At 44.0% G+C, this 24,223-nt stretch overlaps 1 protein-coding gene across 5 annotated transcripts in view; it reads left to right on the top strand.

The window, feature by feature from the left end:
- LOC147102652 (uncharacterized) overlaps window positions 1–24,223 on the top strand; it is a 449,465-nt gene that overhangs the window by 298,233 nt on the left and 127,009 nt on the right. For all 5 annotated transcript variants that reach the window (XM_085963336.1, XM_085963337.1, XM_085963338.1 and 2 more), the window contains one exon: window positions 18,096–18,222. In XM_085963336.1, coding sequence (XP_085819462.1) covers window positions 18,096–18,222 — 127 coding nt within the window. The remainder of the gene's footprint in view (window positions 1–18,095; window positions 18,223–24,223) is intronic.

Raw genomic sequence — 24,223 nt, 5'->3', positions numbered from 1 at the left:
GGACCAAATGTAATATATCCAAGTTTGCTGATGGTACAAAGCTGGGTGGGAATGTAAGCTGTGAGGAGGATTCAAGGGGATATAGACAGGCTAAGTGAGTGGGCAAGAACATGGCAAACAGAATATAATGTGGAGAAATGTGAAGTTATCCACTTTGGTAGGAAAAATAGAAAAGCAGAGTATTTTTTAAATGGTGTGAGATTGGGAAATGTTGGTGTTCAGAGGGACCTGGGTGTCCTTGTACACGAATCACTGAAAGTTAACATGCAGGTACAGCAAGCAATTAGGAAAGCAAATGGTATGTTGGCCTTTATTACAAAAGGATTTGCGTATAAGAGTAAAGACGTCTTATTGCACTTATATAGGGCCCTGATGAGACCACATCTGTGTACATTTTTGGTCTCCTTACCTAAGGAAGGATATACTTGCCATAGAGGGAGTGCAATGAAGGTTCACCAGGCTGGTTCCTGGGATGGGGGAATTATCCTATGAGGATAGATTGATGAAACTAGGCCTATGTTCTTTAGAGTTTAGAAGAATGTGAGGTGATCTCATTGAAACATACAAAATTCTTACAGGGCTTGACGGGGTAGATGCAGGGAGGATGTTTCCCTGAGCTGGGGAAGTTTAGAACCAGGGGTCACAGTCTTAGAATAAGGGGTCGGCCATTTAGGACTGAGATGAGGAGAAATTTCTTCACTCAAAGGGTGGTGAATCTTTGTGAAATTCTCTACCCCAGGGGGCTGTGGAGGCTCAGTCATTGAGTATATTCAAGACAGAGATCGATAGATTTTTGAATATTAAGGGAATCAAGGGATACGGGGAAAATTCAGGAAAGTGGAGATGAGGCAGAAGATCAGCCATGATCTCATTGCATGGCGGAGCAGGCTCGAAGGACCAAATGGCCTACTCCTGCTCCTAGTTCTTATGTTCTTACAGGAGGCAAATTGACCTGTAGCTATTTTAGCTTTAATCCTATTGGGAAAATTATCTTGCCGTATAAACAGGCTGCTTTTACCAACATAAACGAGAAACTCAATGTTTATAGGTGGTTTTGAATACATTTGTGTGTCAACTTGGCTCAAGTGATCGTACTCTTATTTCTGGGTCGGGAGTTGTTGGTTTAAGCCCCATACCAGCATTTAAGTGCATAATTCAGGTTCACATTCCTGCACAGCAATAGGCAAGTACTGCATTGTCTGAGGTGTTGTCCTTTTGATGAGAGATTAAACTGAGGCCCTGTCTGCAAGTTAAGGTGGACATTAAAGATCCTATTGCACTCTTCCAGAGAAAAAGCTGGAGGTTCTCCTGGTGGCCTGGCTAACATTCTTCCCTGCCTCAACCAATGCCACCAAAAAACAAACACAGTCATTTATTAACTGGCTACTTGAGAGACACTTCTGAAGTGTCAGCTGTGGCTCAGCTGGTAGCACCCACGCCTCTGTGTCAGAAGGTTGTGGATTCAAGATTGAGTGAGTGCTGCACTGTCGGAGGTGCCGTCTTTCAGATGAGACGTTAAACTGAGGCCCCATCTGCCCTCTCCGGTGCATGTAAAAGATCCCGCGGCACTATTTCGAAGAGCAGGGGTGTCCTGGCCAATATTTATTCCTCAACCAACATCACAAAAACAGATTATCTGGTCATTATCACATTGCTGTTTGTAGGAGCTTGTGTTTCCTACATTACAACAGTGATTACACTTCAAAAGTACTTCATTGGCTGTAAAGAGCTTTAGGACATCCGGTGGTCGTGAAAGGCGCTATATAAATGCAAGTCTTTTTAGCAGAATGGATTCCACAATTGCCTACCTAAGTTAGTACACTTTTTTTTACTTTGAGATGCAATGAGGGTACTATATAGTGTAAGTATATTATTAGTCGCAGGGTGTAAAATGCAGCTTCTAAACCATACCCCAAGCCTTTTATCTGAATTGATTTAGATCTATGTAAAATTATATTGTAAATTATGCTATGCTTTTGTCCTGAACCAGAGCTTTTGTTGTGTAGTGTCTGATGTCAATTCCAATACATGTGTCAGTGTGCAACAGAGAACAGGAGGCATTTGTACTAACTTTATTCAAATCCACCTACATGAGGGAAATTTAAAACCAATACAAGCAGCGTGAAGTTTTTACTCTTACTTTTCATCAAAGCTCAATGACAGAATGGTTTAAATGGCATGTATTTGACTTGGACTAAATCCAGATTTATAGCTGTAATGTAAATGGTGCTGTAGTCTCATAAATATGAATGCCATCTTCATTAATGCTGATGAATCAAGCAGTGGGTTTTACCATTCTGCTTTAATGCTCTTTGTATTTTTGCAATGGATGTACAATCAAATAGTCGATTGTAAATGGAAATACGAGACTGTACTTCGGACAAGCAACAACTCGCACTCCGCTTGAATCCCACCGTATTGCACATATTCACGCCACAATAGTAATATTCCATGTCTGCATTATGAGAATTTTACTGATAATGAGATGGGCTCTCAATTTTCTGTGCTCCATCCGGGCATCTAAAAAATGGACCATTTAGATATTAAAACGGCATAGAAATAGAATCCTTGTATCCTACAAAAGCAGCATGTTTCTAAGTATATATACATATACATACACACCCATGCACACAAACATCTGGGTGATCTCATTTGGTCTCGCACTTTTTGATTCTGTGTAATGACATGCACAATTGACACACAGGTCCATATGCTTGCATACACACCTTTACAAAATTGGCTTGAACAGTTTTTGTTTTCTCCACATGTAAATTGCAAAGCATATGCTTTTACGTATGAAACAATCCTGCATTTAGGCTAATTTAGTCAGGGGTTCAGGAAGTGCTCATTTGGTCCGGATGCAATCAGCAAAGCTCATTGCTTGCAGCAACTGATAACGTAGTATATGGGAGAGTGGTTGCAGATGGGCACTGTAATCCATTAGTGCTCATTTCCGTAGTTCCCTGCTCCTTCAGCCAACATTAGCACAGTAACCTGCAATGAGATCTGAGACAGAGAGTAGCTGGAGGGTATGGCAACAGCTTCTTCCTTTATATTTTTCAATGTTTAACAGTATTATATAAGCTACATTTATATTGGACTTTATGACATGCTAGTGCCACTGGCTGCTGACATGCAAGTCTCTCAATGCTGGAGGCAACCTCAAAAAGGCTTTAAAAAAAAAGTGTCATCTCTTCTGCTGACCTTAGCAACTCGGGCAAATTTATTATGGAGCTGCAGTTGGCTGCACAAGGCTCATGTGTTGGAAGCCAGCGTGTCACTAAACAAATATGAAAACAGCTAAACTTCCCTGATTCTTACTGTCCTTTTCAATAGGCTGCTAAAGTGCTGGGTTTGGTGATCTGTTTAAATTGCAGCTGTTTTTTAATCAGATGAATATTTTTTGTTATTTTTATATTGAATTGCACCTATTCTAGATGCATTTCATTTATAGATTTCCTGGCAGCAACAGATGTCTCTTGATCACGCAAAAGTAAAAAGACAGAAGGAGCAATTATATATGCGTATGTTACCTAGGAAGCATTTTGTTGAAATCTAAGTGAAAGTTTATGCTGCTAATCATTTTTTTTTAATATTGAGATGGTGATTCCTCAGTAGCATCACTACCTGCAGCAATGAGAGATAAAATAATGTCCAAGTAGGCAGATAACTGGCAACATGACAAATTCTTTATTAACTTAATAGAAACAACACTACAAATTTAGATGAACATTTTTTAAATGCTAGGAATGTCACATTGTGGTAATGCATTATTAGTTTTAATTAGTCAACATGAAAGTCGTCGCCTTCGTCTCATAGAAACATAGAAGATCGGCGCAGGCGTAGGCCATTCAGCCCCTCGAGTCTGCTCCGCCATTCAATGCGATCATGGCTGATCATCCAAATTCAGTACCTGGTCCCTGCTTTCTCCCCATACCCCTTGATCCCTTTAGCCTTAAGAAATATATCCAACTCCTTCTTGAATATATTTAATGTATTGGCCTCTACTGCCTTCTGTGGTAGAGAATTCCACAGGTTCACCACTCTCTGGGTGAAGAAATTCCTCCTCATCTCTGTCCTAAATGGCATACCCCTTATCCTTAGACTGTGACCCCTGGTTCTGGACTCCCTGACCATCGGGAACATCCTTCCTGCATCTAGTCTGTCCAGTCCTGTCAGAATTTTATAAGTTTCAATGAGATCCCCTCTCATTCTTCTAAACTCCAGTGAGGTGCCCACTTCTTTGGGCAGGAGTATTCCCCCGCACAGCGGACCCTTTCTCCCGCTTTCAGCATTCTTGTTCTACCTCCCTCTGGCCTCTTTCCCTCTCTAGATCTTTTCATTGCTACCTGCTGGTGTGACATCGGCCGCCTCAATTTCTCTGCTCCCCCAACTCACTCCAATCTACCTGCCTCTGAACTTGCAGCACTCCATTCTCTCCAATCCAGCCCTAACATTGTCATTAAACCTGCTGACAAGGGTGGTGCTATTGTTGTTTGGCGAACTGACCTCTACTGTGCGGAGGCTGAACGCCAACTCTCTGACACCTCTTCCTACCTCCCCTTGGACCATGACCTCACTACCAAACATAAAGCCATTGTTTCCAAGACTGTCACTGACCTTGTCTCCTCTGGAGATCTTCCTTCCATGGCTGGCAACCTCATAGTCTCCCAACCCTGCACAGCCCGCTTCTACCTCTTTCTCAAGATGCACAAACATGGCTGCCCTGGTAGACCCATCGTTTCAGCCTGTGCTTGCTCCACGGAACTGATTTCTTCCTATCTTAACTCTCTCTTTCCTCCCCTTGTCCAGTCTCTTCCCACCTACATTTGCGACTCTTCCGATGCCCTCTGCTACTTTAACAGTTTCCTGGCTCCAACCATCTCCTTTTCACTGGACGTCCTAGCCCTCTACACCTCCATCCCCCACCAGGATGGCCTGAGGGCGCTCCGCTTCTTCCTTGAACAGAGGCCCAACCAGTCCCCATCCACCACCGCCCTCCTCTGCGTGGCTGAACTTGTTCTCACATTGAACAACTTCTCCTTTGACTCCACTCATCTCCAAATTAAAGGTGTTGCTGTGGGAACCCGCATGGGCCCTAGCTATGCCTGCCTTTTCGTGGGGTATGTGGAACATTCTTTGTTCCATTCCTGCTCAGGTCCCCTCCATCACCTGTTTTTCCGGTACATTGATGACTGTATCGGTGCCGTTTCCTGCTCTTGCCCTGGACTATAGAAAGTTTCATTCACTTTGCTTCCAATTTCCACGCTTCCCTCCCCTTCACATGGTCCGTCTCTGACTCTTCCCATCCCTTCCTCGACTTCTCTGTCTCCATTTCTGGGGATAGGCTATCGACAAACATCCACTATAAGCCCACTGACTCCCACAGCTACCTGGACCACACTTCCTCCCACCCTGCTTCCTGTAAGGACTCTATTCCATTCTCCCAGTTTCTCCGTCTCCGCCGCATCTGTTCTGACGATGCCACCTTCCATACCAGTACTTCCGATATGTCTTCCTTTTCCTCAGCCGAGGATTCCCCTCTACCGCGGTTGACATGGCCCATTTCCCGCACTTCTGCTCTCACCCCTTCCTCCCAGAACCACGATAGGGTTCCCCTTGCCCTCACCTTTCACCCCGCCAGCCTCCACATTCAACAGATCATCTTTCACCACCTCCAAAGTGAACCCACCACCAAACTCATCTTCCCCTCCTCCCTTCCCCCTTCCCACGGCACCTTCCCGTGCAAGTGCAGGAGATGCAACGCCAGCCCTTTTACTTCCTCCCTTCCCACTGTCCAGTGCCCCAAACACTCCTTCCAGGTGAAACAACGATTTACTTGTTGTACTTGCAATTTAGTATACTGTATTCGCTGCTCAAATTGGGCGACCGCTTTGCGGAACACCTCCGTTCAGTTCGTAAGTGTGACCCCGAGCTTCCGGTCGCCTGTCACTTTAATTTTCCGCCCCACTCCCACTCTGATCTCTCCGTCCTCAGCCTCTTGCACTGTTCCAATGAAGCTCAACGTAAGCCCGAGGAACAGCACCTCATCTTCGATCAGGCATTTTACAGCCTTCTGGACTCAACATCGAGTTCAACAATTTTGGACTATAACCTCTGCCCCTATATTTTTTTTCTTCTTTCTCTCACATGGCAGCTGTTGATGAATCTGCCATTGCCATTTACATCTCATCTAGAGTAATCTTTTGTTTCTCGGACGGGAGGATTGTCCTATGAGAACAGATTGAGTAGACTAGGCCTATATTCCCTAGAGTTTAGAAGATTGAGAGGTGATCTCATTGAAACATACAAAATTCTTACTGGGCTTGACTGAGTAGGAGGATTTTCCCCTGGCTGGGAATCCTAGAACCAGGGGTCACAGTCTCAGAATGAGGGGTCGGCCATTTAGGGCGGCGATGAGGAGAAATTCCTTCACTCAGAGGGTGGTGAATCTTTGGAATTCTCTGCCCCAGAGGGCTGTGGAGGCTCAGTCATTGAGTATATTCAAGACAGAGATCGATAGATTTTTGAATATTAAGGGAATCGAGGGATATGGGGATAGATCAGGAAAGTGGAAATGAGGTAGAAGATTAGCCATGATCTTATTGAATGCCGGAGCATTATGTTCTTAACTTGTGCCATTAGCATCTCCTTTTGCCCTGCACCATCATCCTTTTTGTCTTTTAATCTCTCCCGCCTTCCAGCCTATCACAGAACTTCCCTTTGTTCTTTCCTCCCCTCCCTTTCCCTGCTCCACACTTGCTTAAAAACCTGTTACTTCTCTAACCTTTTCCAGTTCTGACAAAGGGTCATCAACCTGAAACGTTAACTCTATTTCTCTCTCTCCACGATGCTGCCTGACCTGAGTGTTTCCAGCATTTTCTGTTGTTATTTCTGAAGGATATAGATAGCCTGCGAGTGTGAATTAAAACCAGTATACAGGAAACTTTGTGCTATCCGGCACCGACGGGACCGAGCTGTTGCTGCCCCATCAAAACTGCCGGACAAACCAGCGCTAATGTTGAAACATACGGAGATTTTGAGCTCCGTATCTGGCAACAAACCCTGTTGCTTAACAGCTTCTAAACAGTCGGCCGTACCTTGCAAGCATCTCTGTAGCTTAGCAACAGCTTCAGCGAGACCTTGCAGAGCCTGACTGGTGGAAAAAAAAAGAGCAACGAAAAGAAAAAAAACCTAACGAAACGGCTCCTGATTTTTGCCAGTGGCTCAAGCATTCCGGACAGTTAACCTCTGGATAAACCAAAGTTTCTTGTACATCAAAACATGAAGCCTAATGTGCATTTCATGTCTGTTGTATTTCAAGTGTTGCACTCAAATTTGAGAGTCACACTTTTTTTTAAACTGCCTTTTTTTGGTCTGATTTACTGTGGGCAGCACCATGCGGGGTCAGCTAGTATTTTGCATATAGTCACAATAACAAAGTTGTTCAAAGTACAGTTAAACTTTGCTACAATAAAACATTTAGCAATGGTTAGTCAGTTGTCTAGGATTAAGTTTACTGCAGCTCCCTATTTTTGAGGGGAAGGAGGAAAGTTTGTAAAAATAAGTGGTTTGTCCTAATAGTAATTTCGAGGAGGGAGACTGACCTTTTCACGTGTAAATCTGCCTGAATAACCGTATGCAAGCTGACTAAATGATCAAAGTCCTACAAAATCTTTTTATTAATGCCAATCTCTGAAGAAACTGAAGACAAGCCCTACCAAGCCTGACATGTTGCAGACGCAATGAAGTCAGATCTTAAACAAAAGCAGATTTCATACAGGGACATTTGTTTCCTCTTTGTATTGCAAGCTCTCCGTGAGAGGAAGAATTTATTAAAACATTAACAAAATTGAAAAAGAGAATAAGCTCTTATATTGGTGTTCTGTTGAGTCTAATTGTGGGAACCTGTCCATTAACCAATCCTCAATCCATGCTAAAATACCAATATACTGCATCCACTGGTTTCCCCCTTATCTACACTGCTAGTTACACCCTCAAAAAACTCTTAATAGATTTGTCAAACACAATTTCCCTTTCATAAAACAGTGTTGACTCTGCCTAATAGAGTCATAGAATTATACAGCACAAAGAGGCCCATCATGTCCGCGCCAGCCATCAAGCCCTGTCTATTCTAATCTCATTTTCCAGCACTTAGTCCGTAGCCTTATATGCTATGGTGTTTCAAGTGCTCCTCTCAATGCTTCTTGAATGTTGTGAGGGTTCCTGCCTCTACCACCCTTTCAGGCAGTGAGTTCCAGATTCCAACCATCCTCTGGGTGAAAAAGTTTTTCCTCAAGTCCCCTCTAAACCTCCTGCCCCTTACCTTGAAACTGTGCCCCCTGGTTATTGACCCCTCTACTAAGGGGAAAAGCTCCTTTCTATGTCCCATATAATTTTGTACACCTCAATCAGGTCCCCCCTCAGCCTTCTCTGCTCTAAGGAAAACAACACTAGCCTGTCCAGCCTCTCTTCATAGCTGAAGCGCTCCAGCCCAGGTAACATCCTGGTGAATCTCCTCTGCGCACCCTCCAATGCAATCACATCCTTCCTATAGTGTGGCGACCAGAACTGCGCACAGTATTCCAGCTGTGGCCTAACTAGTGTTTTGTACAGTTCCATCATAACCTCCCTGCTCTTATATTCTATGCCTCGGCTAAAGAAGGCAAGTATCCCATATGCCTTTTTAACCACCTTATCTACCTGTCCTGCTGCCTTCAGGGATCTATGTACATGCACACCAAGGTTCCTCTGATCCTCTGTCCTTCCTAGGGCCCTACCATTCATTGTGTATTCCCTTGCCTTGTTAGTCCTCCCAAAATGCATCACCTCACACTTTTCAGGGTTAAATTCCATTTGCCACTGTTCTGCCCATCTAACCATCCCGTCTATATCATCCTGCAGCCTGAGGCTTCCCTCCTTGCTATTTACCACTCCACCAATTTTCATGTCATCTGCGAACTTACTGATCATACCTCCTACATTCATATCTAAATCATTAATGTACACTACAAACAGCAAAGGACCCAGCACCGATCCCTGCAGTACAACACTGGACACAGGCTTCCAGTCACAAAAACAACCTTCAACCATCACCCTCTGCCTCCTGCCACTAAGCCAGTTTTGGATCCAATGTGCCAAATTGCCCTGGCTCCCATGGGCTCTTACCTTCTTGACCAGTCTCCCATGCGGGACTTTGTCAAAAGCCTTACTGAAGTCCATGTGGACTACATCAACTGCACTACCCTCATCCACACACCTAGTCACCCCCTCAAAAAATTCAATCAAATTGGTTAGACATGATCTCCCCCTGACAAAGCCATGCTGACTATCCTTGATTAATCCTTGCCTCTCCAAGTGGAGACTAATTCTGTCCCTCAGAATTTTTTCCAATAATTTCCCTACCACTGATGTTAGGCTCACTGGCCTGTAATTCCCTGGTTTATCCCTACTACCCTTCTTGAATGATGGTACTACGTTAGCTGTTCTCCAGTCCTCTGACACCCCCCTTGTGGCCAGAGAGGTTCTGAAAATTTGTGTCCGAGCCCCTGCAATCTCCTCCCTTGCCTCACATAGTAGCCTGGGATACATCTCGTCTGGGCCTGGGGATTTATCCACTTTTAAGCCCGCTAAAACCGCTAGTACCTCCCCCCTCTCAATACTAATTTGTTCAAGTATATCACAATCCCCCTGCCTGATTTCTATGCCTACATCGTCCTTCTCCATAGTGAACACAGATGCAAAATATTCATTTAAAACTTCACCTACATCTTCCGGCTCTACACACAGATTGCCACTTTGGTCCCTAATGGGCCCTACTCTTTCCCTGGTTATCCTCTTGCCCTTAATATACTTATAAAACACCATGGGATTTTGCTCGCCAGTGTTTTTTCATGCCCTCTCTAAGCTCTCCTAATTTATTTTTTTAAGTACCCCCCTGCACTTTCTATACTCCTCTAGGGCTTCCACTGTTTTTAGTCCTTTGTATCTGCCAAAAGCCTCCCTTTTTTTCCTAATCCATTCTTGTATATCCCTTGACATCCAGGGTTCCCTGGGCTTGTTGGTCCCACCCTTGACCTTTATGGGAACATGTTGGCATTGTACTCTCTCTATTTCCTTTCTGAAAGACTCCCACTGCTCTGATGTGGATTTTCCTACAAGTATCTGATCCCAGTCCACTTTGGACAGATCCTGCCTTATCATATTAAAATCGGCCTTCCCCCAATTTAGAACTTTTTTATTTCTGGTCCATCTTTGTCCTTTTCCATGACTACCTTAAATCTCACCGAATTATGGTCACTGTCACCAAAATGCTCTCCTACTGACACTTCTACCATTTGCCTGGCTACATTCCCTAGAATTAGGTCCAGTACCATCCCTCTCTCTTGTAGGACTTTCTACATGCTGGCTCAAAAAGCTCTCCTGGATGCACTTTAAGAATTCTGCACCCTCTAAGCCTTTCACACTCTGACTATCCCAGTTAATATTGGGGAAGTTGAAATCCTGTACTATTATTACCCTATTATTTGCACACTTCTCTGAGATTTGCCTACATATCTGTTCCTCTATCTCCTCCTGACTGGGGGCCTATAGTACACTCCCAGCAAAGTGCTTGCCCCCTTTTTGTTTTTAAGTTCTACCCATATGGCCTCATTAGAGGAACCTGCTAAGATATCACTCCTCCTTACAGCAGTAATTGACAACTTGATTAATATTGCGACACCCCCTCCTCTTTTACACCCCCATCTGTCTCTCCTGAAGATTCTATACCCCGGAATAATGAGCTGCCAGTCCTGCCCCTCCCTCAACCATGTCTCTGCGATGGCAACAATATCATACTCCCATGTGTTCATCAACACCTTCAATTAATCTGCCTTACTCGCAAGACTCCTTGCATTAAAATAAATGCCATCCAGCCTTGCCATACTCCCTTGTGCCTTTACATATTTGCTCTGCCTTCCAGGCTGACTTGTTTTTTCCTCTATATTTGGCTGAGCATCACCCCCTACTATAGCTCCACTCCGTATCCCATCCCCCTGCCAAGTTAGTTTACCCCCCCCCCCCCCCCTCCCCAACAGTACTAGCAAACCTCCCCGTAAGGATGTTGGTCCCGTTCCGGTTCAGGTGCAACCCGTCCGACTTGTACAGGTCCCACCTTCCCTAGAAGCAGACCCAGTGACCCAGGAAACTAAAGCCCTCTCTCCTGCACCAACTCTTTAGCCACGCATTCATCTGCTCTAGCCTCCTATTCCTATACTCGCTAGCACGTGGCACCGGGAGTAATCCAGAGATTACAACCTTTGAGGTCCTGCTTTTTAATCTGCTACCTAGCTCCCTAAATTCTTGTTGCAGGACCTCATCCCTCTTTCTACCCATGTCGTTGGTACCAATGTGAACTATGAACTCTGACTGTTCATCCTCCCCCTTCAGAATGCCCTGCATATTGTGATTTTCCAAGTGCCCTGTTACTACGTCCTTAATAATAGATTCTAGCATTTTCCCAACTACTGATGTCCGGCTAACTGGCCTATAGTTCCCAGTTTTCTCTCTCCCTCCTTTCTTAAACAACGGAGTTACATTTCTATTATAATGAATGGGTGAATGTCAGCATTAAAGCCATGCGATTTGGCAATCCAGGTTTGTGTCATCTGCGTGTATGTATGTTTTGAATGCCACTGATGTATTGGAAGTAGAAATGTAGAGCTGGTTCAGGCTGTAGTTTGCAGCCACTATTGTGTTATAGTGTAGCTGATGAGCAAATATGTGGGGACTACAATTGTGCCATCAAATGGCAGCTGGCCCTCCATTTTTCCACTGACGGAGCAACTGGGTTTTTCATTCCACGTTGGAGCCCAGCACCAGCAGCACCCAGCTTTAAAGATAAAAGGGGGAGAGAAGCACATAAAGGTCACTATCCCTACACAGTAGAGAAACAATTGGGCAATATCAAAGCACCTTGTTACTTTACAAAGACGTTTTTTGCACTAAATGAGTTAAAGCATTTGCATTCAAAGAGCTGAAAGTAGTCATCACATTGCCTCATATCCGGCCAAGGTTTCTATGATCCTATCCGGACCAGGGCAGCACTAAGCTCATGGTCTACAGAGCAGTAGTGATACCCGCCCTGCTCTATGCCTCAGAGACATGGACCATGTGCAGCAGGCACCTCAAAGCACTGGGGAGGTACCACCAACGCTGCCTCCGCAAGATCCTGCAAATCCATTGGCAGGATAGGTGCACCAACATCGGTGTTCTTGCTCAGGCCAACATTCCCAGCATCGAAGCTTTGACCACGCTCGATCAGCTCCGATGGACGGGTCACATTGTCCGCATGCCCGATACGAGACTCCCAAGACAAGCACTCTACTCGGAGCTCCGGCACGGCAAGAGAGCCCCAGGTGGGCAGAGGAAACGCTTCAAGGACACCCTCAAAGCCTTCTTGAAAAAGTGTAACATCCCCACCAACACCTGGGAATCCCTGGCCCAAGACCGCACAAAGTGGAGGAGAAACATCCGGGAAGGCGCCAAACACCTCGAGTCTCTTCACTGGGGGCAAGAGGAAGCCAAGCGCAAGGAGCGCACGTCAGCCCAAGCACCCCACCCACCCGCCCCTTCAACCACCGTCTGCCCCACCTGTGACAGAGACTGTAGGTCCTGCATTGGACTCATCAGTCACCTGAGAACTCATTTTTAATGTGGAAGCAAGTCATCCTCGGTTTCGAGGGACTGCCTAAGAAGAAGACTCACAAAGAAAGCTATATGAAATGGGGGCTGATTGAGCACCAGCAAAACAGTCCACTGATGCACGTCTTTTTATAAAACAAGTGTTGCTTTTCTGACTGGTTTCTGTTTCTTAGAATTACCTAGACTGTCCAGTTCAAAACCAGGCAGGTGCTCACCCTACTTCCAGCCATCAGTATCTCTGGTAATGTAAAAAAAACAATTGCACAGAGGTTCAACATTGTGTACAGTTTTTACCCAGTTAATTTAATTTACATTTTGGGAGTTCTAGTTGAAATTGACAATGCTGCAGAGTTGCCAACAGTAATTTTCTATTCCAGGGGTTCTGTTCTAATTGGTCCCTAATTTTTTGGAGGGGGTGCAGGAGCGGTCTGAGGCATGCATTGCAGAATTTCGGTTTCCTTAAGAGGACTGGAGATTAGTTTCCCTGCTATTTTAGTGGCATCCTGTTTTAGTTTGGTTACGTGCAAATGCTGATTTGTAGTGGAAAAGATCACGAAAATGGGACATGTGACATTCAACAAGTGTGGATCTTTTTGGCAAACAAAAGGGATGTGGGGCTGCCCTGAGGTCACTGTTTTCCCTTGGAATCAGGAGAGGCCGTTGGGAAAATATTATGGTGGGAGATTAATTAAATATGGAATTGTAACCAAGTTGCAGATTCTTGTTAAATCTGTAATGCTCCACAATATTTTGATGGTAAAGCAATTGCTAACGAAAAAGTTAAAAATCCATTTCTGTTCCATTACAAAGACACAGTCATTTTGAAGTTTGTATTTGTTTTCTGTAAGAGCTGTTGCTTATTCATGGTGCTTTGCCTGGCAGCAACTGACATTGTAAATGGTTCCCTTTCGTTAAGTACTATCCCCCCTCCATTTCAAAACCATCATCATCGCACCCCTGTCTTCTCAAAAATCTCAGCCTCAACCCGCTCTTTGCAAGCTAACACCCCATCTGCAATCTCCCTTTCTTCTCTAAAGTCCTTTAACGTGTTGTCGCCTCTCAAACACCGCCCAAATTTCCTGCAGCTCCATGTTTGACTCTCTCCAGTTAGGCTTCAGCACCCTGCGGGGGGGGGCGGGTGGTCACCATTGACCAGAAACTTAACTGGGCCAGCTACGTAAATACTGTGGCTACAAGAGCATGTCAGAGGCTGGGTATTCTGCGGCGAGTGTCTCACCTTCTGACTTCCCAAAGCCTTTCCACCATCTACAAGGTACAAGTAAGGAGTGTGATGGAATACACTCCACTTGCCTGGATGAGTACAGCTCCAACAACACTCAAGAAGCTTGACACCATCCAGGACAAAGCAGCCCGCTTGATTGACGACCCATCCACCACCTTTAAACATTCACGCCCACCACCACCGGCGCACCGTGGCTGCAGTGTGTACCATCTACAAGATGCACTGCAACAACTCGCCAAGGCTTCTTCGACAGCACCTCCCAAATCCGCAACCTCTACCACCTAGAAGGACAAGGGCAGCAGGCGCATGGGAGCGCCATCACCTCCAAGTCACACACCATCCTGACTTGGAAATATACTGCTGTTCCTTCATCATCGCTGGATCAAAATCCTGGAACTCCCTCCTTAACAGCATTATGGGAGTACCTTCACCACGTGGACTGCAGCGGTTCAAGAAGGAAGCTCACCACCACCTTACCAAGAGCAATTAGGGATGGGCAATAAATGCTGGCCTTGCCAGCGACTCCCACATCCAAGGAACAAATTTTAAAAAGGTTTACGCCCCTGCCACAGCACTGAAATGGCACTAATCAATGTCACAAATTACATCCTGTGTGACAGTGACCATAGTGCAATATCTCTCCTTATTCTCCTCAACCTCTCTGCAACTGTTGACCTGGTTCACCACACAGTCTTCCTCCAAGGTCTCTCCTCCGTTGTCCAGATCATTGGGACTACCCTTGCTTGGTTCCACTCTTAACGATCCAATCCAGAGCATCGCCAGCAATGGCTGCTCAACTCGCCCTCGCGCCATTGCCTCTGGAATGTCCCTAGGATTATCTTGGCACCTTCCTCTTCCTCATCTACATGCTACCCTTTGCCGACATCATCCAAAGACATGGGGTCAGGTTCCACATGTATGTTGACGATACCCAGATCTACCTCTCCAGCACACCTCTCGACCCCTCTACTACCTCTGCGACGTTAGCCTGCTTGTCTGACATGAGCCACATTCAAGTTCTGCTCACCCATTACCCCTGTACTCACAGACTTACATTGGATCCCCAAATGCCTCAAATTTAAAATTCTCCTTTTGTTCACATCCCTTCATGGCCTTGCCTTTCCATATCTCTCATCTTTTCCAGCCCTACAATCTTCCAAGAACTCTGGTTTGCTTCAACTCTGGCATCTTGTGCATCCCCCACTCCCTTCGCCCCACCATTGGCGACTGTGCATTCAGCTGTCTTTACCTAAGCTCTATAATTCCTTCCCTAAATCTCTCTGCCTCACGACCACCCTCTTCTGCTTTAAGATCTTTCTTAAAAGCTTGGTCAGAGGTAGGATTTAATCATCCTAATATCTCCTCCTTTGGCACGGTGTTGATTTTTGTCTTGTGACGCTTCTGTGAAATGTCTTGGAATGTTTTTTCTATGTTCAAGGTGTATATATAAATACAATGTTGTTAGTGGCGGGCCCACTCATTCCATACAGTTCTGAAACAGAAAACTGGAGCCTGATATTTATTGCTTCCTTCCCTTTCCCCAGGTTAATTAATTCAGGAAGTGATTTAGAATTGAATAAAATAAAATGTAGGGCAGTTCTGTTTCAAAGCCAGTGTCAACAAAGGTGAGCTTATTCTTCAGACAAAAGATGAAACACTTGATAAATCTGAATTGTAGCCTGATTTATAAAAGGGTCTTGGGTGTAATAATCAAACTATATGGCAGCAGTCGTTAAATGTTTTTATGATTAATTGCTACGTGATAGCCACATAAGGTTTTTATACTAGCTTTTGTTTAATTTGGTTCACAGGAGACCAGTGCTCGGGTGCCAGCTCCCCTTGTTTACATTGCTGAATATGACTCTTACCCTGGAGATATAATCGTAGATGCATAAAAATATCGGTCTCCAATTTTTCCTCGAGGGTGAGCGAGTCAGATTTAGCAGTGTTAGTGCAGGGAGCTGGTGCATTGGTCTCCTTCAGTTCAAACTGAACAATTACGGTGTAACTTGTTGCGTAAGATGATCTATCCCAGTAACAAAGACTGTGATTCCTATACTACTCCTGAGACGACTTTTTTTTTTACATTTTCACTGTAAAGCAGTAACTTTTATTTGTGCTCTACATGGCTTTTCTGAAAGGAGGTCACCACACTCCAAAGAAGGCTTTTAAAAAAAAAAAAAAACTGTAATCTAATGTTAGACAAAACTTTGATAGAAGGTTGTAGATGCACAGCTTATCCAGTCGAGCAAAAGGCTTTGGCTGTAAAATACGTTCAGATGTTGAGTCTGCCACGATAATGTTTAAGGAACATTCAAGTGTAACATAAATGTATTGATTGAATTGCACTTTCCCTTTTATTCCCATTTTAAGGTTATGTCTTTTTAAATAATTAAAATATTTTGCAGGATCATGCAATGTAACCTTTTTCTATTTATCTTGGAATACACAATGTGCGCTGGGGAAAAAAATGCCACATTTGACTTTCCCTCCTTCCCAGTCGGGAAAAATTATTCCCTTTGGGTAGCTCACTTAGAATTGGGAACTCCTTAAAGAAAGGACTCCTCCCCTTCTGTGCCACAGTGCATTAGAGTACTCGGCCTCAGGCCCATCTTGCTTCAGCCATGACTTACTCCTATCTAGAGTGGAAACTCGAGTGGAGTCTGAGTGCAAGTTACTTTATAGATACGGCATTTATATTTCAACAAAATGCGTGCTGTTTGTTTTATGTTAAGAGTTCAAGTGTGCTTTTGTACTAAATATATATGGGTAATAAATGAACAGTTTAATCCAAAAACACTGAAAATTTTATTTTTTTAATTGTATGCATCATCTTAGTTACATTTTATATATAACATTTATTTTCAAATTGTGCCACATGTCTGCTTTGTAAGTCTTGCATAAAGCTGTGCATACTTTGAAAAGCCTATGGAACTTCGGAACAGGAGTAGGCCATTCAGCTCCTTGTGCCTGTTCCACTATTTAATTAGATCATGGCGGATCCGTATCTTAACTGCACCTACCTGGCTTGGTACCGTAACCCTTAGATTTTTGTTCGGCAAAGGTACTATCAATCTCAGTTTTAACATTTTCAATTGACCCAGCTTCAACAACTTTTTGAGGGAGAGTTCCAAATTTCCACGACCCTTTGTGTGAAGAAGTGCTTCCTGACATCACCCCTCAATGGCCTAGCTCTAATTTTAAGGTTCTGCCCCCTTGTTCCCTCTGGAGTGTTTTCTCCATTTTTCTTCCATTTTCAAGATGATGGCTCATGCTGAGGTACTGTTCCACAGGTGCCGACACTTTAAACTTGTACATTCCAGCTGGGGGTCACCGAGCAGCAATCAGTAACAGGAACCCTGAGCGACATTTCTCTTCCATCCCCCCCACTGCCCCAACCCTGTTTCATAACCGAGGTATTTCACCTCAGCTCGATTGATAGCCGTCAACTCCAAGTCAGATTATCGTGGGTTCATGGCATACCCCGGGACTTCACGTGATCTAGGCTAACGTTTCATTGCAGTCCTGAGGGAGCACTGTATTATTGTAGGTACCATCTTTCAAATCAGGCATTCAGCGGAGGCCGCATCTGCCTGTTCAGGTAGATGTAAAAGATTCCATAGCTTTTTTTTTTGAAGAGTAGGAAGTTCTCCCAGTGTCCTGATCAATATTCCTCAACCAACACCTCTTAAACACAGATTAGCTGGTCATTTATCTCTCTCATTGTTTGTAGGAACTCACTTGTACAAATTAGCTTCTGTACTTAGCATGTATTAAGTTTGAGTGTATGCTGTGTAGTACTTTGTGACACACTGAAGATGCGAAAGGTGCTATTTAGACATCAGGTCGTTCTTTATCCCTAACCTAGAAATGCTGATGTCAATTTTAGCACCTACACTGCTGCATGATTGAGGTCTCCTAACTCCGCACAGGTCAGAGATTGAGCCTAGAAACCTCCTCTTGGCTAAGTACCACATCATATGGTACATTTATGGCTGAGCCACCTGGGGAGTCGCCTACCGGTTTTAAAAACTACCCGCTGCTGCAAGTCACCCCTTTAAGTTGCCAGGTTTATTGCGTGCATTTTCTGGTATATGCTGTACGATGCATTTATGGAGCAATGTTTTCAGAGTGGAGCTTATTTTTTTTTTTAAATCTGTTCTCGCAGGCGCTCCACTGTCATCGAGAAATTGGAAGCTCTGGAGCTGGATGCTGATCGAATGGAGACCGATGAGACCATTCACGGTGATTCACGACCAGGGAGAAGTGAAACTAGACCAATCCAACGGAGAGAGGTGAGTTGTACAATAAAGCCACTTGTAAATGTGTAAGTAGTTATTTTATGAATATAAGCAATGATATCTGCCCCAGAGTGAGGGGGTAATTTTAACTTTTGCTGATAGTGTAAAACGGGTGATATCAGATCGGCCGCCCATTATACACCTCACCTGATTTTCTTGCTCATTGACTTTGTGAAGGAAAATCGGGTGGCCGATTGATATCGTCTGTTTTATATGAACAGCAAAAGTTAAAATTACTCCCTGGAAAGTGCATACCGTAGTTCAAACCTGAGTCTTTTATGTTGAGCAATGAATTCAGGCCCCATTATTAAAAGATCTAAAACAGCAATGAGCAATAGCTAGAGCCGCGTGCAAAAGCGAGCAGCAAAACAATAATTCGGACCTGGATTCCAGCTAATGCAATACACAACTGTAGCACAGTTAGAGCTGTGTATCAACATCACCAGGAATAAATTAGTCTTTTACTTGCATTCAACATGTTTTGTTCTGTTCAAAATTCTCATCTTTGTTTTCAAATCCCTCCATGGCCTCGCCCCTCCCTATCTCTGTAATCTCCTTCAGCCCCACAACCCCCCAAGATATCTGCGCTCCTCTAATTCTGCCCTCCTGAGCATCCCTGATTATAATCGCTCCACCATTGGTGGCCGTGCCTTATGTTGCCTAGGCCCTAAGCTCTGGAATTCCCTGCCTAAACCTCTCCGCCTCTCTACCTCACTCTCCTCCTTTAAGACGCTCCTTAAAACCTACCTCTTTGACCAAGCTTTTGGTTACCTGCCCTAATTTCTCCTTATGTGGCTCGGTGTCAAAAAAAAATGTTGTCTTACAATACTCCTGTGAAGCACCTTGGGATGTTTTTAAGTTGTTGTTATATGTCTTAATTGGTTTATCATTAGCTTCTAGTTTTTCATACTCTGTGGTGTTACTACATTGCTGGGTTGAATTAGGCTGAACTAAGTGTGGAATAGAAAGAAAGAAAAGGGCAAAGCAATTACATTTTCCAAGTGTGGGTGGGACATAGGCCCTTCCTTTGCTCTAAGCTATATATGATTGCATTAATGCTGAAATGAATGGATAGTCTCAAAGCATTTGCATTTACATAAGAACATAAGAAATAGGAGCAGGAGTAGGCCATTTGGCCCCTGATGGCTGATCTGGTCTTGGCTTCAACTCCACTTTCCTGCCTGCTCTCCATAACCCTTGACTCCCTTATTGTTCAAAAATCTGTCTATCTCCACCTTAAATATATTCAATGACTCAGCCTCCACAGCTCTCTGGGGTAGAGAATTCCAAAGATTCACGACCCTCTGAGCGAAGAAATTCCTCCTTGTCTCTGTTTTAAATGGGCGACGCCTTATTCTGAAACTATGCACCCTAGTTCTAGATTCTACCACGAGGGGAAACATCCTCCCTGCATCTACACTGCCAAACCCCTTCAGAATCTTATACATTTCAATAAGATCACCTCATTCTTCTAAACTCCAATGAGTATAGGCCCAACCTTTCTTCATAAGACAACCCCTTCACCTCAGGAATTAACATAGAAGATAGGAGCAGGAGTAGGCCATTCGGCCCCTCGAGCCTGCTCCGCCAGTCAATGCGATCATGGCTGATCATCCAAATTCAGTACCCGGTCCCTGCTTTCTCCGCATACCCCTTGATCCCTTTAGCCTTGAGAAATATATCCAACTCCTTCTTGAATATATTTAATGAATTGGCCTCTACTTCCTTCTGTGGTAGAGAATTCCGCAGGTTCACCACTCTCTGGGAGAAGAAATTCCTCCTCATTTCTGTCCTAAATGGCCTACCCCTTATCCTTAGATTGTGACCCCTGGTTCTGGACTCCCCGAACATCAGGAACATTCTTCCTGCATTTAGTCTGTCTAGTCCTGTCAGAATTTTATAAGTTTCAATGAGATCCCCTCTCATTCTTCTAAACTCCAGCGAGTACAAGCCCAATCGACCCAATCTCTCCTCATACGTCATTCCTGCCATCCCAGGTATCAGCCTGGTGCATCTTCGCTGAACTCCTTCCATGGCAAGAACATCCTTCCTCAGATAAGGCAACCAAAACTGCACACAATACTCAAGATGTGGCCTCACCAAGGCCCTGTACAACTGCAGCAAGACATCCTTGTTCCTGTACTCAAACCCTCTCGCTACGAAGGCCAACATACCATTTGCCTTCTTAACCGCCTGCTGCACCTGCATGCTTACCTTCAGCGACTGGTGCACAAGGACACCCAGGTCTCGTTGCACTTCCCCTTCTCCCAATCTATTGCCATTCAGATAATCTGCCTTCCTGTTTTTGCTACCAAAGTGGATAACCTCACATTTATCCACGTTATATTGCATCTGCCATACTTCTGCCCAATCACCCAACCTGTCCAAATCATCCTGGAGTTTCTCTGCATCCTCCTCACACCACACACACCCACCCAGCTTTGTATCGTCTGCACATTTGGAGATATTACATCTAGTTCCCTTGTCTAGATCATTAATATATATTGTGAATAGTTGGGGTCCAAGGACCGATCCCTGCGGTACCCCACTAGTCACTGCCTGCCACTCAGAAAAAGACCCGTTTATTCCAACTCTTTGCTTTCTGCCTGCCAACCAGTTCTCTATCCAGGTCAGTACCTTGCCCCCAATCCCATGTGCCTTAACTTTACACGCTAATCTCTTATGCGGGACCTTATCGAAAGCCTTCTGAAAGTCCAAATACACCACATCCACTGGTTCTCCCTTATCTATTTTACCAGTTATATCCTCAAAAAACTCCAGTAGATTAGGCAAGCACGATTTACCCTTTGTAAATCCATGTTGACTTTGTCCGATCCTGTCACTGTTTTCCAAGTGCTCTGCTATTACATCTTTTATGATGAACTCTAGCATTTTCCCCACTACCGGTGTCAGGCTTACCGGTCTGTAATTCCCCATTTTCTCTCTACCACCTTTTTTGAATAGTGGGGTAACATTAGCTACCCTCCAATCCATGGGTACTGTTCCAGATTCCATCGAATGTTGGAAGATGACCAGCAATGCATCTACTATTTCTCGGGCCACTTCCTTAAGTACCCTAGGATGTAGATTATCAGGCCCTGGGGATTTATCGGCCTTCAATCCCATCAATTTCCTTAACACCATTTCCCTACAAATACTGAATTCTTTCAGTTCCTCCCTTTCATCAGACCCTATGTTCCCCGACATCTCTGGGAGGTTATTTGTGTCCTCCTTTGTGAAGACCGAACCAAAATATGTATTTAATTGGTCTGCCATTTCTTTGTTCCCCATTATAAATTCCCCTGATTCTGACTGCAAGGGACCTACGCTTGACTTACCGATCTTTTTCTCTTCACATATCTATAAAAGCTTTTACAGTCAGTTTTTATGTTCCCTGCAAGCTTACTCTCATATTCTATTATCCCCTTCTTAATTAATCCCTTTGTCCTCCTTTGTTGAATCCTAAACTGCTCCCAATCCTCAGGTTTACTGCTTTTTCTGGCCAATTTATATGTCCTCTCCTTGGATCTTATGCTATCCCTAATTTCCCTTGTTAGCCACGGTTGAGTCACCTTTTTTGTTTTATTTTTATGCCAAACTGGGATGAACAAATTCTGTAGTTCATCCATGCGGTCTTTGAATTAACCTCGTGAACCTTCTCTGGACTGCCTCCAATGCAAGTGTATCCCTCCTTAAATAAGGAGACCAAAACTCTACGCAGTACTCCAGGTTTTTTTAAAATTTCATATTGTACTTCTCATAATTTAAATGATTTTTTTCTTAATGGATTTCCAAAAGCTATCAACAGTCAGGGACTGTTTCTGCAAGTTTTCCAAAAAAGAAACATGTCCAGGTGGTACAGTATTATAAGGAGCAGCCTGGAAACGACCGTGTTACTGTGCAAATGCTTAACATGTTTGTTTTAAATAGGTTAATGCCTCAGTTACAATAGTGGAGAAAGTAATTTGATATGCGTGTTAAGCGTTTGCGCGACAACATTGCTAACGATCAATTCAAGGCTTGTCATAACTGAGTAGTTAGCAGCAGAATAGTTAAAATGGTGATGCGGTCACAGGCAGCATGCAACCTAAGCCCCCATTTATAAAAAAAAATAAAAAAAATTGGAACCACCTTTCATAATAAGGTATATGGAAACCTGCACTTGCCACTCCACTGGGATGATTGTTTATTTTTGAGGGCAGCGGCTAAGTACGTTGCAGCTGTACACTCCTGCTCGGTTACAGATTGACCTAGTTTTCACAGCAGTGTATTGTTCATAGATGGTAACAGACAATACTGACACGATCATTACTGAGCCTGACTGGGTGGGGGAACTACAAAGAGGGGCTGGTGAACTGACTACATTGGGGGTGTGCATCCTTATAGTAAAACTTGATATTTAAAATAAATTGAAAACAGGCCCTTAGGGTGATGGAAGGGAAGCAGTAATTTTTGAAAACTATTCAACTAAAATTTAATATGCTGCTCCTTTGAAGTGTGGATTTAAAAAAAAAAAAAAAAAGAATTTCCTTCACTACATATATAATGTCGTTTTTCTGAAGCCGTTTTGCAGTTTTGTCACGGGATCCTTACAGGAGAATACTTTGGCTTGTTGATACAGTTCTGCACAAGCTTGGAAAAATGCACAGTTTGGGTGGTCATGGTAACTTGCCTATGGTCCCTTGGGTGTGGCTGGGTCTGAAAGATATCTGTGGTCCTGCCTGCATAAAGAAGGGTCTTGCAATATTGGGCCATTGCCCTTTTTGGGGCTTAAGGAGGAGGTTAAGCCTGTGAAGTTACAAGCTTAGTGCCACGAGGTTATTGCAAACGCAAATAGGAGTACCAGGGTGTATAGCGATGACGATTCAGTGTAAAATAATAAGAATCATCGTGCCCTTGTATAAGATCCTGGTTAGACCAGATTTGGAAAGCTATGTCTAGTTTTAGTCCCCTCGCAGGGTGAATGATAGAGGCCCTGGAGAAGGTTCAATGGAGGGCCACTAGAATGATCCCTAGTTTAAAACCCCATAGTTATCACAATAGGCTTAGAGATCTGGGTATTTTTACTCTAGAAAGGCATAGATTTTGGGGTGATTTACGTTGAAGTATTTAAAATATTGAAGGGACAAGACACTACCTGTGTAGACAGACTATTTTAACTAGATAGGTTAGGGAAAACGAGGTCATGCGTATGAACAATTTAAGCATAGAACCAAGTTGGATGTCGGGCAGTTTTTCATTACACAGAGGGTTATCAACACTTGGAAAAAGTTGCCAGCTCATTTGGTGAGTGCGGATTTGCTGCACCCATTCAGAAAAGAGCTGGACGAGTTCCATGCTATGGCTAATATCACTGTGTAGAAAAGGTAGGTAGGATGTTGGGTGCTGTACCTTATGGTCACTGATCTCCTGAACCTGTTCTGATTATCTTCACAGGTTGGAGAGGAATTTGAAATCCCCGCCCCCCCCCCCCAACCCCTGACTTAGCCTAGGCTTTTTAATCGTTTTTTTTTTGCACGTCTCAAGAGATTACAAGACTGCTCGTGGGAGGGAACACTGGGGGTCACGATGCTTAATTGCATCATGACTGTCGAGGACAGGCTTGATAAACTAGCTGGTCTTTTCCTGTCCGTCCTTTCGTATGTTGTTAATTTGTTGCTCCATTCCTAGTTGGCCCATTCTTAAACAGATCTGCAGGTGGCAAAAAGACTCTTATACAAGCAAAGAATTTATTTGTAAAACATAACCCTTTTTTGTTTGGCATTCTCATGGGTAATTCAGTGTAATAGGCATAACAAAAGAGTGGGTCATTCATTTCCATACCTCCTATTAAGCCTGCAGCAAAATCTGGCAAAAGTAGGAATTAACAAGCTTCCTCGTGGCTCAGTAGATTAAAAACAGCATGTAGCTGAGCCACGTAGATCAAAAGGTCCCAGTCTCCATTGAGTTAGCTAATCTCAACCAGGGTTACTGTTGGGGTGCTACAATTAGTCTG

Source organism: Somniosus microcephalus, chromosome 21 (assembly GCF_052327205.1).
Source record: "Somniosus microcephalus isolate GS21.2 chromosome 21, FLI_Smic_1.0, whole genome shotgun sequence".
In the NCBI taxonomy this organism is placed as follows: domain Eukaryota; kingdom Metazoa; phylum Chordata; class Chondrichthyes; order Squaliformes; family Somniosidae; genus Somniosus; species Somniosus microcephalus.
Note: the sequence above shows the minus strand (reverse complement) of the source record. Positions and strands in the feature narration are given on the sequence as shown.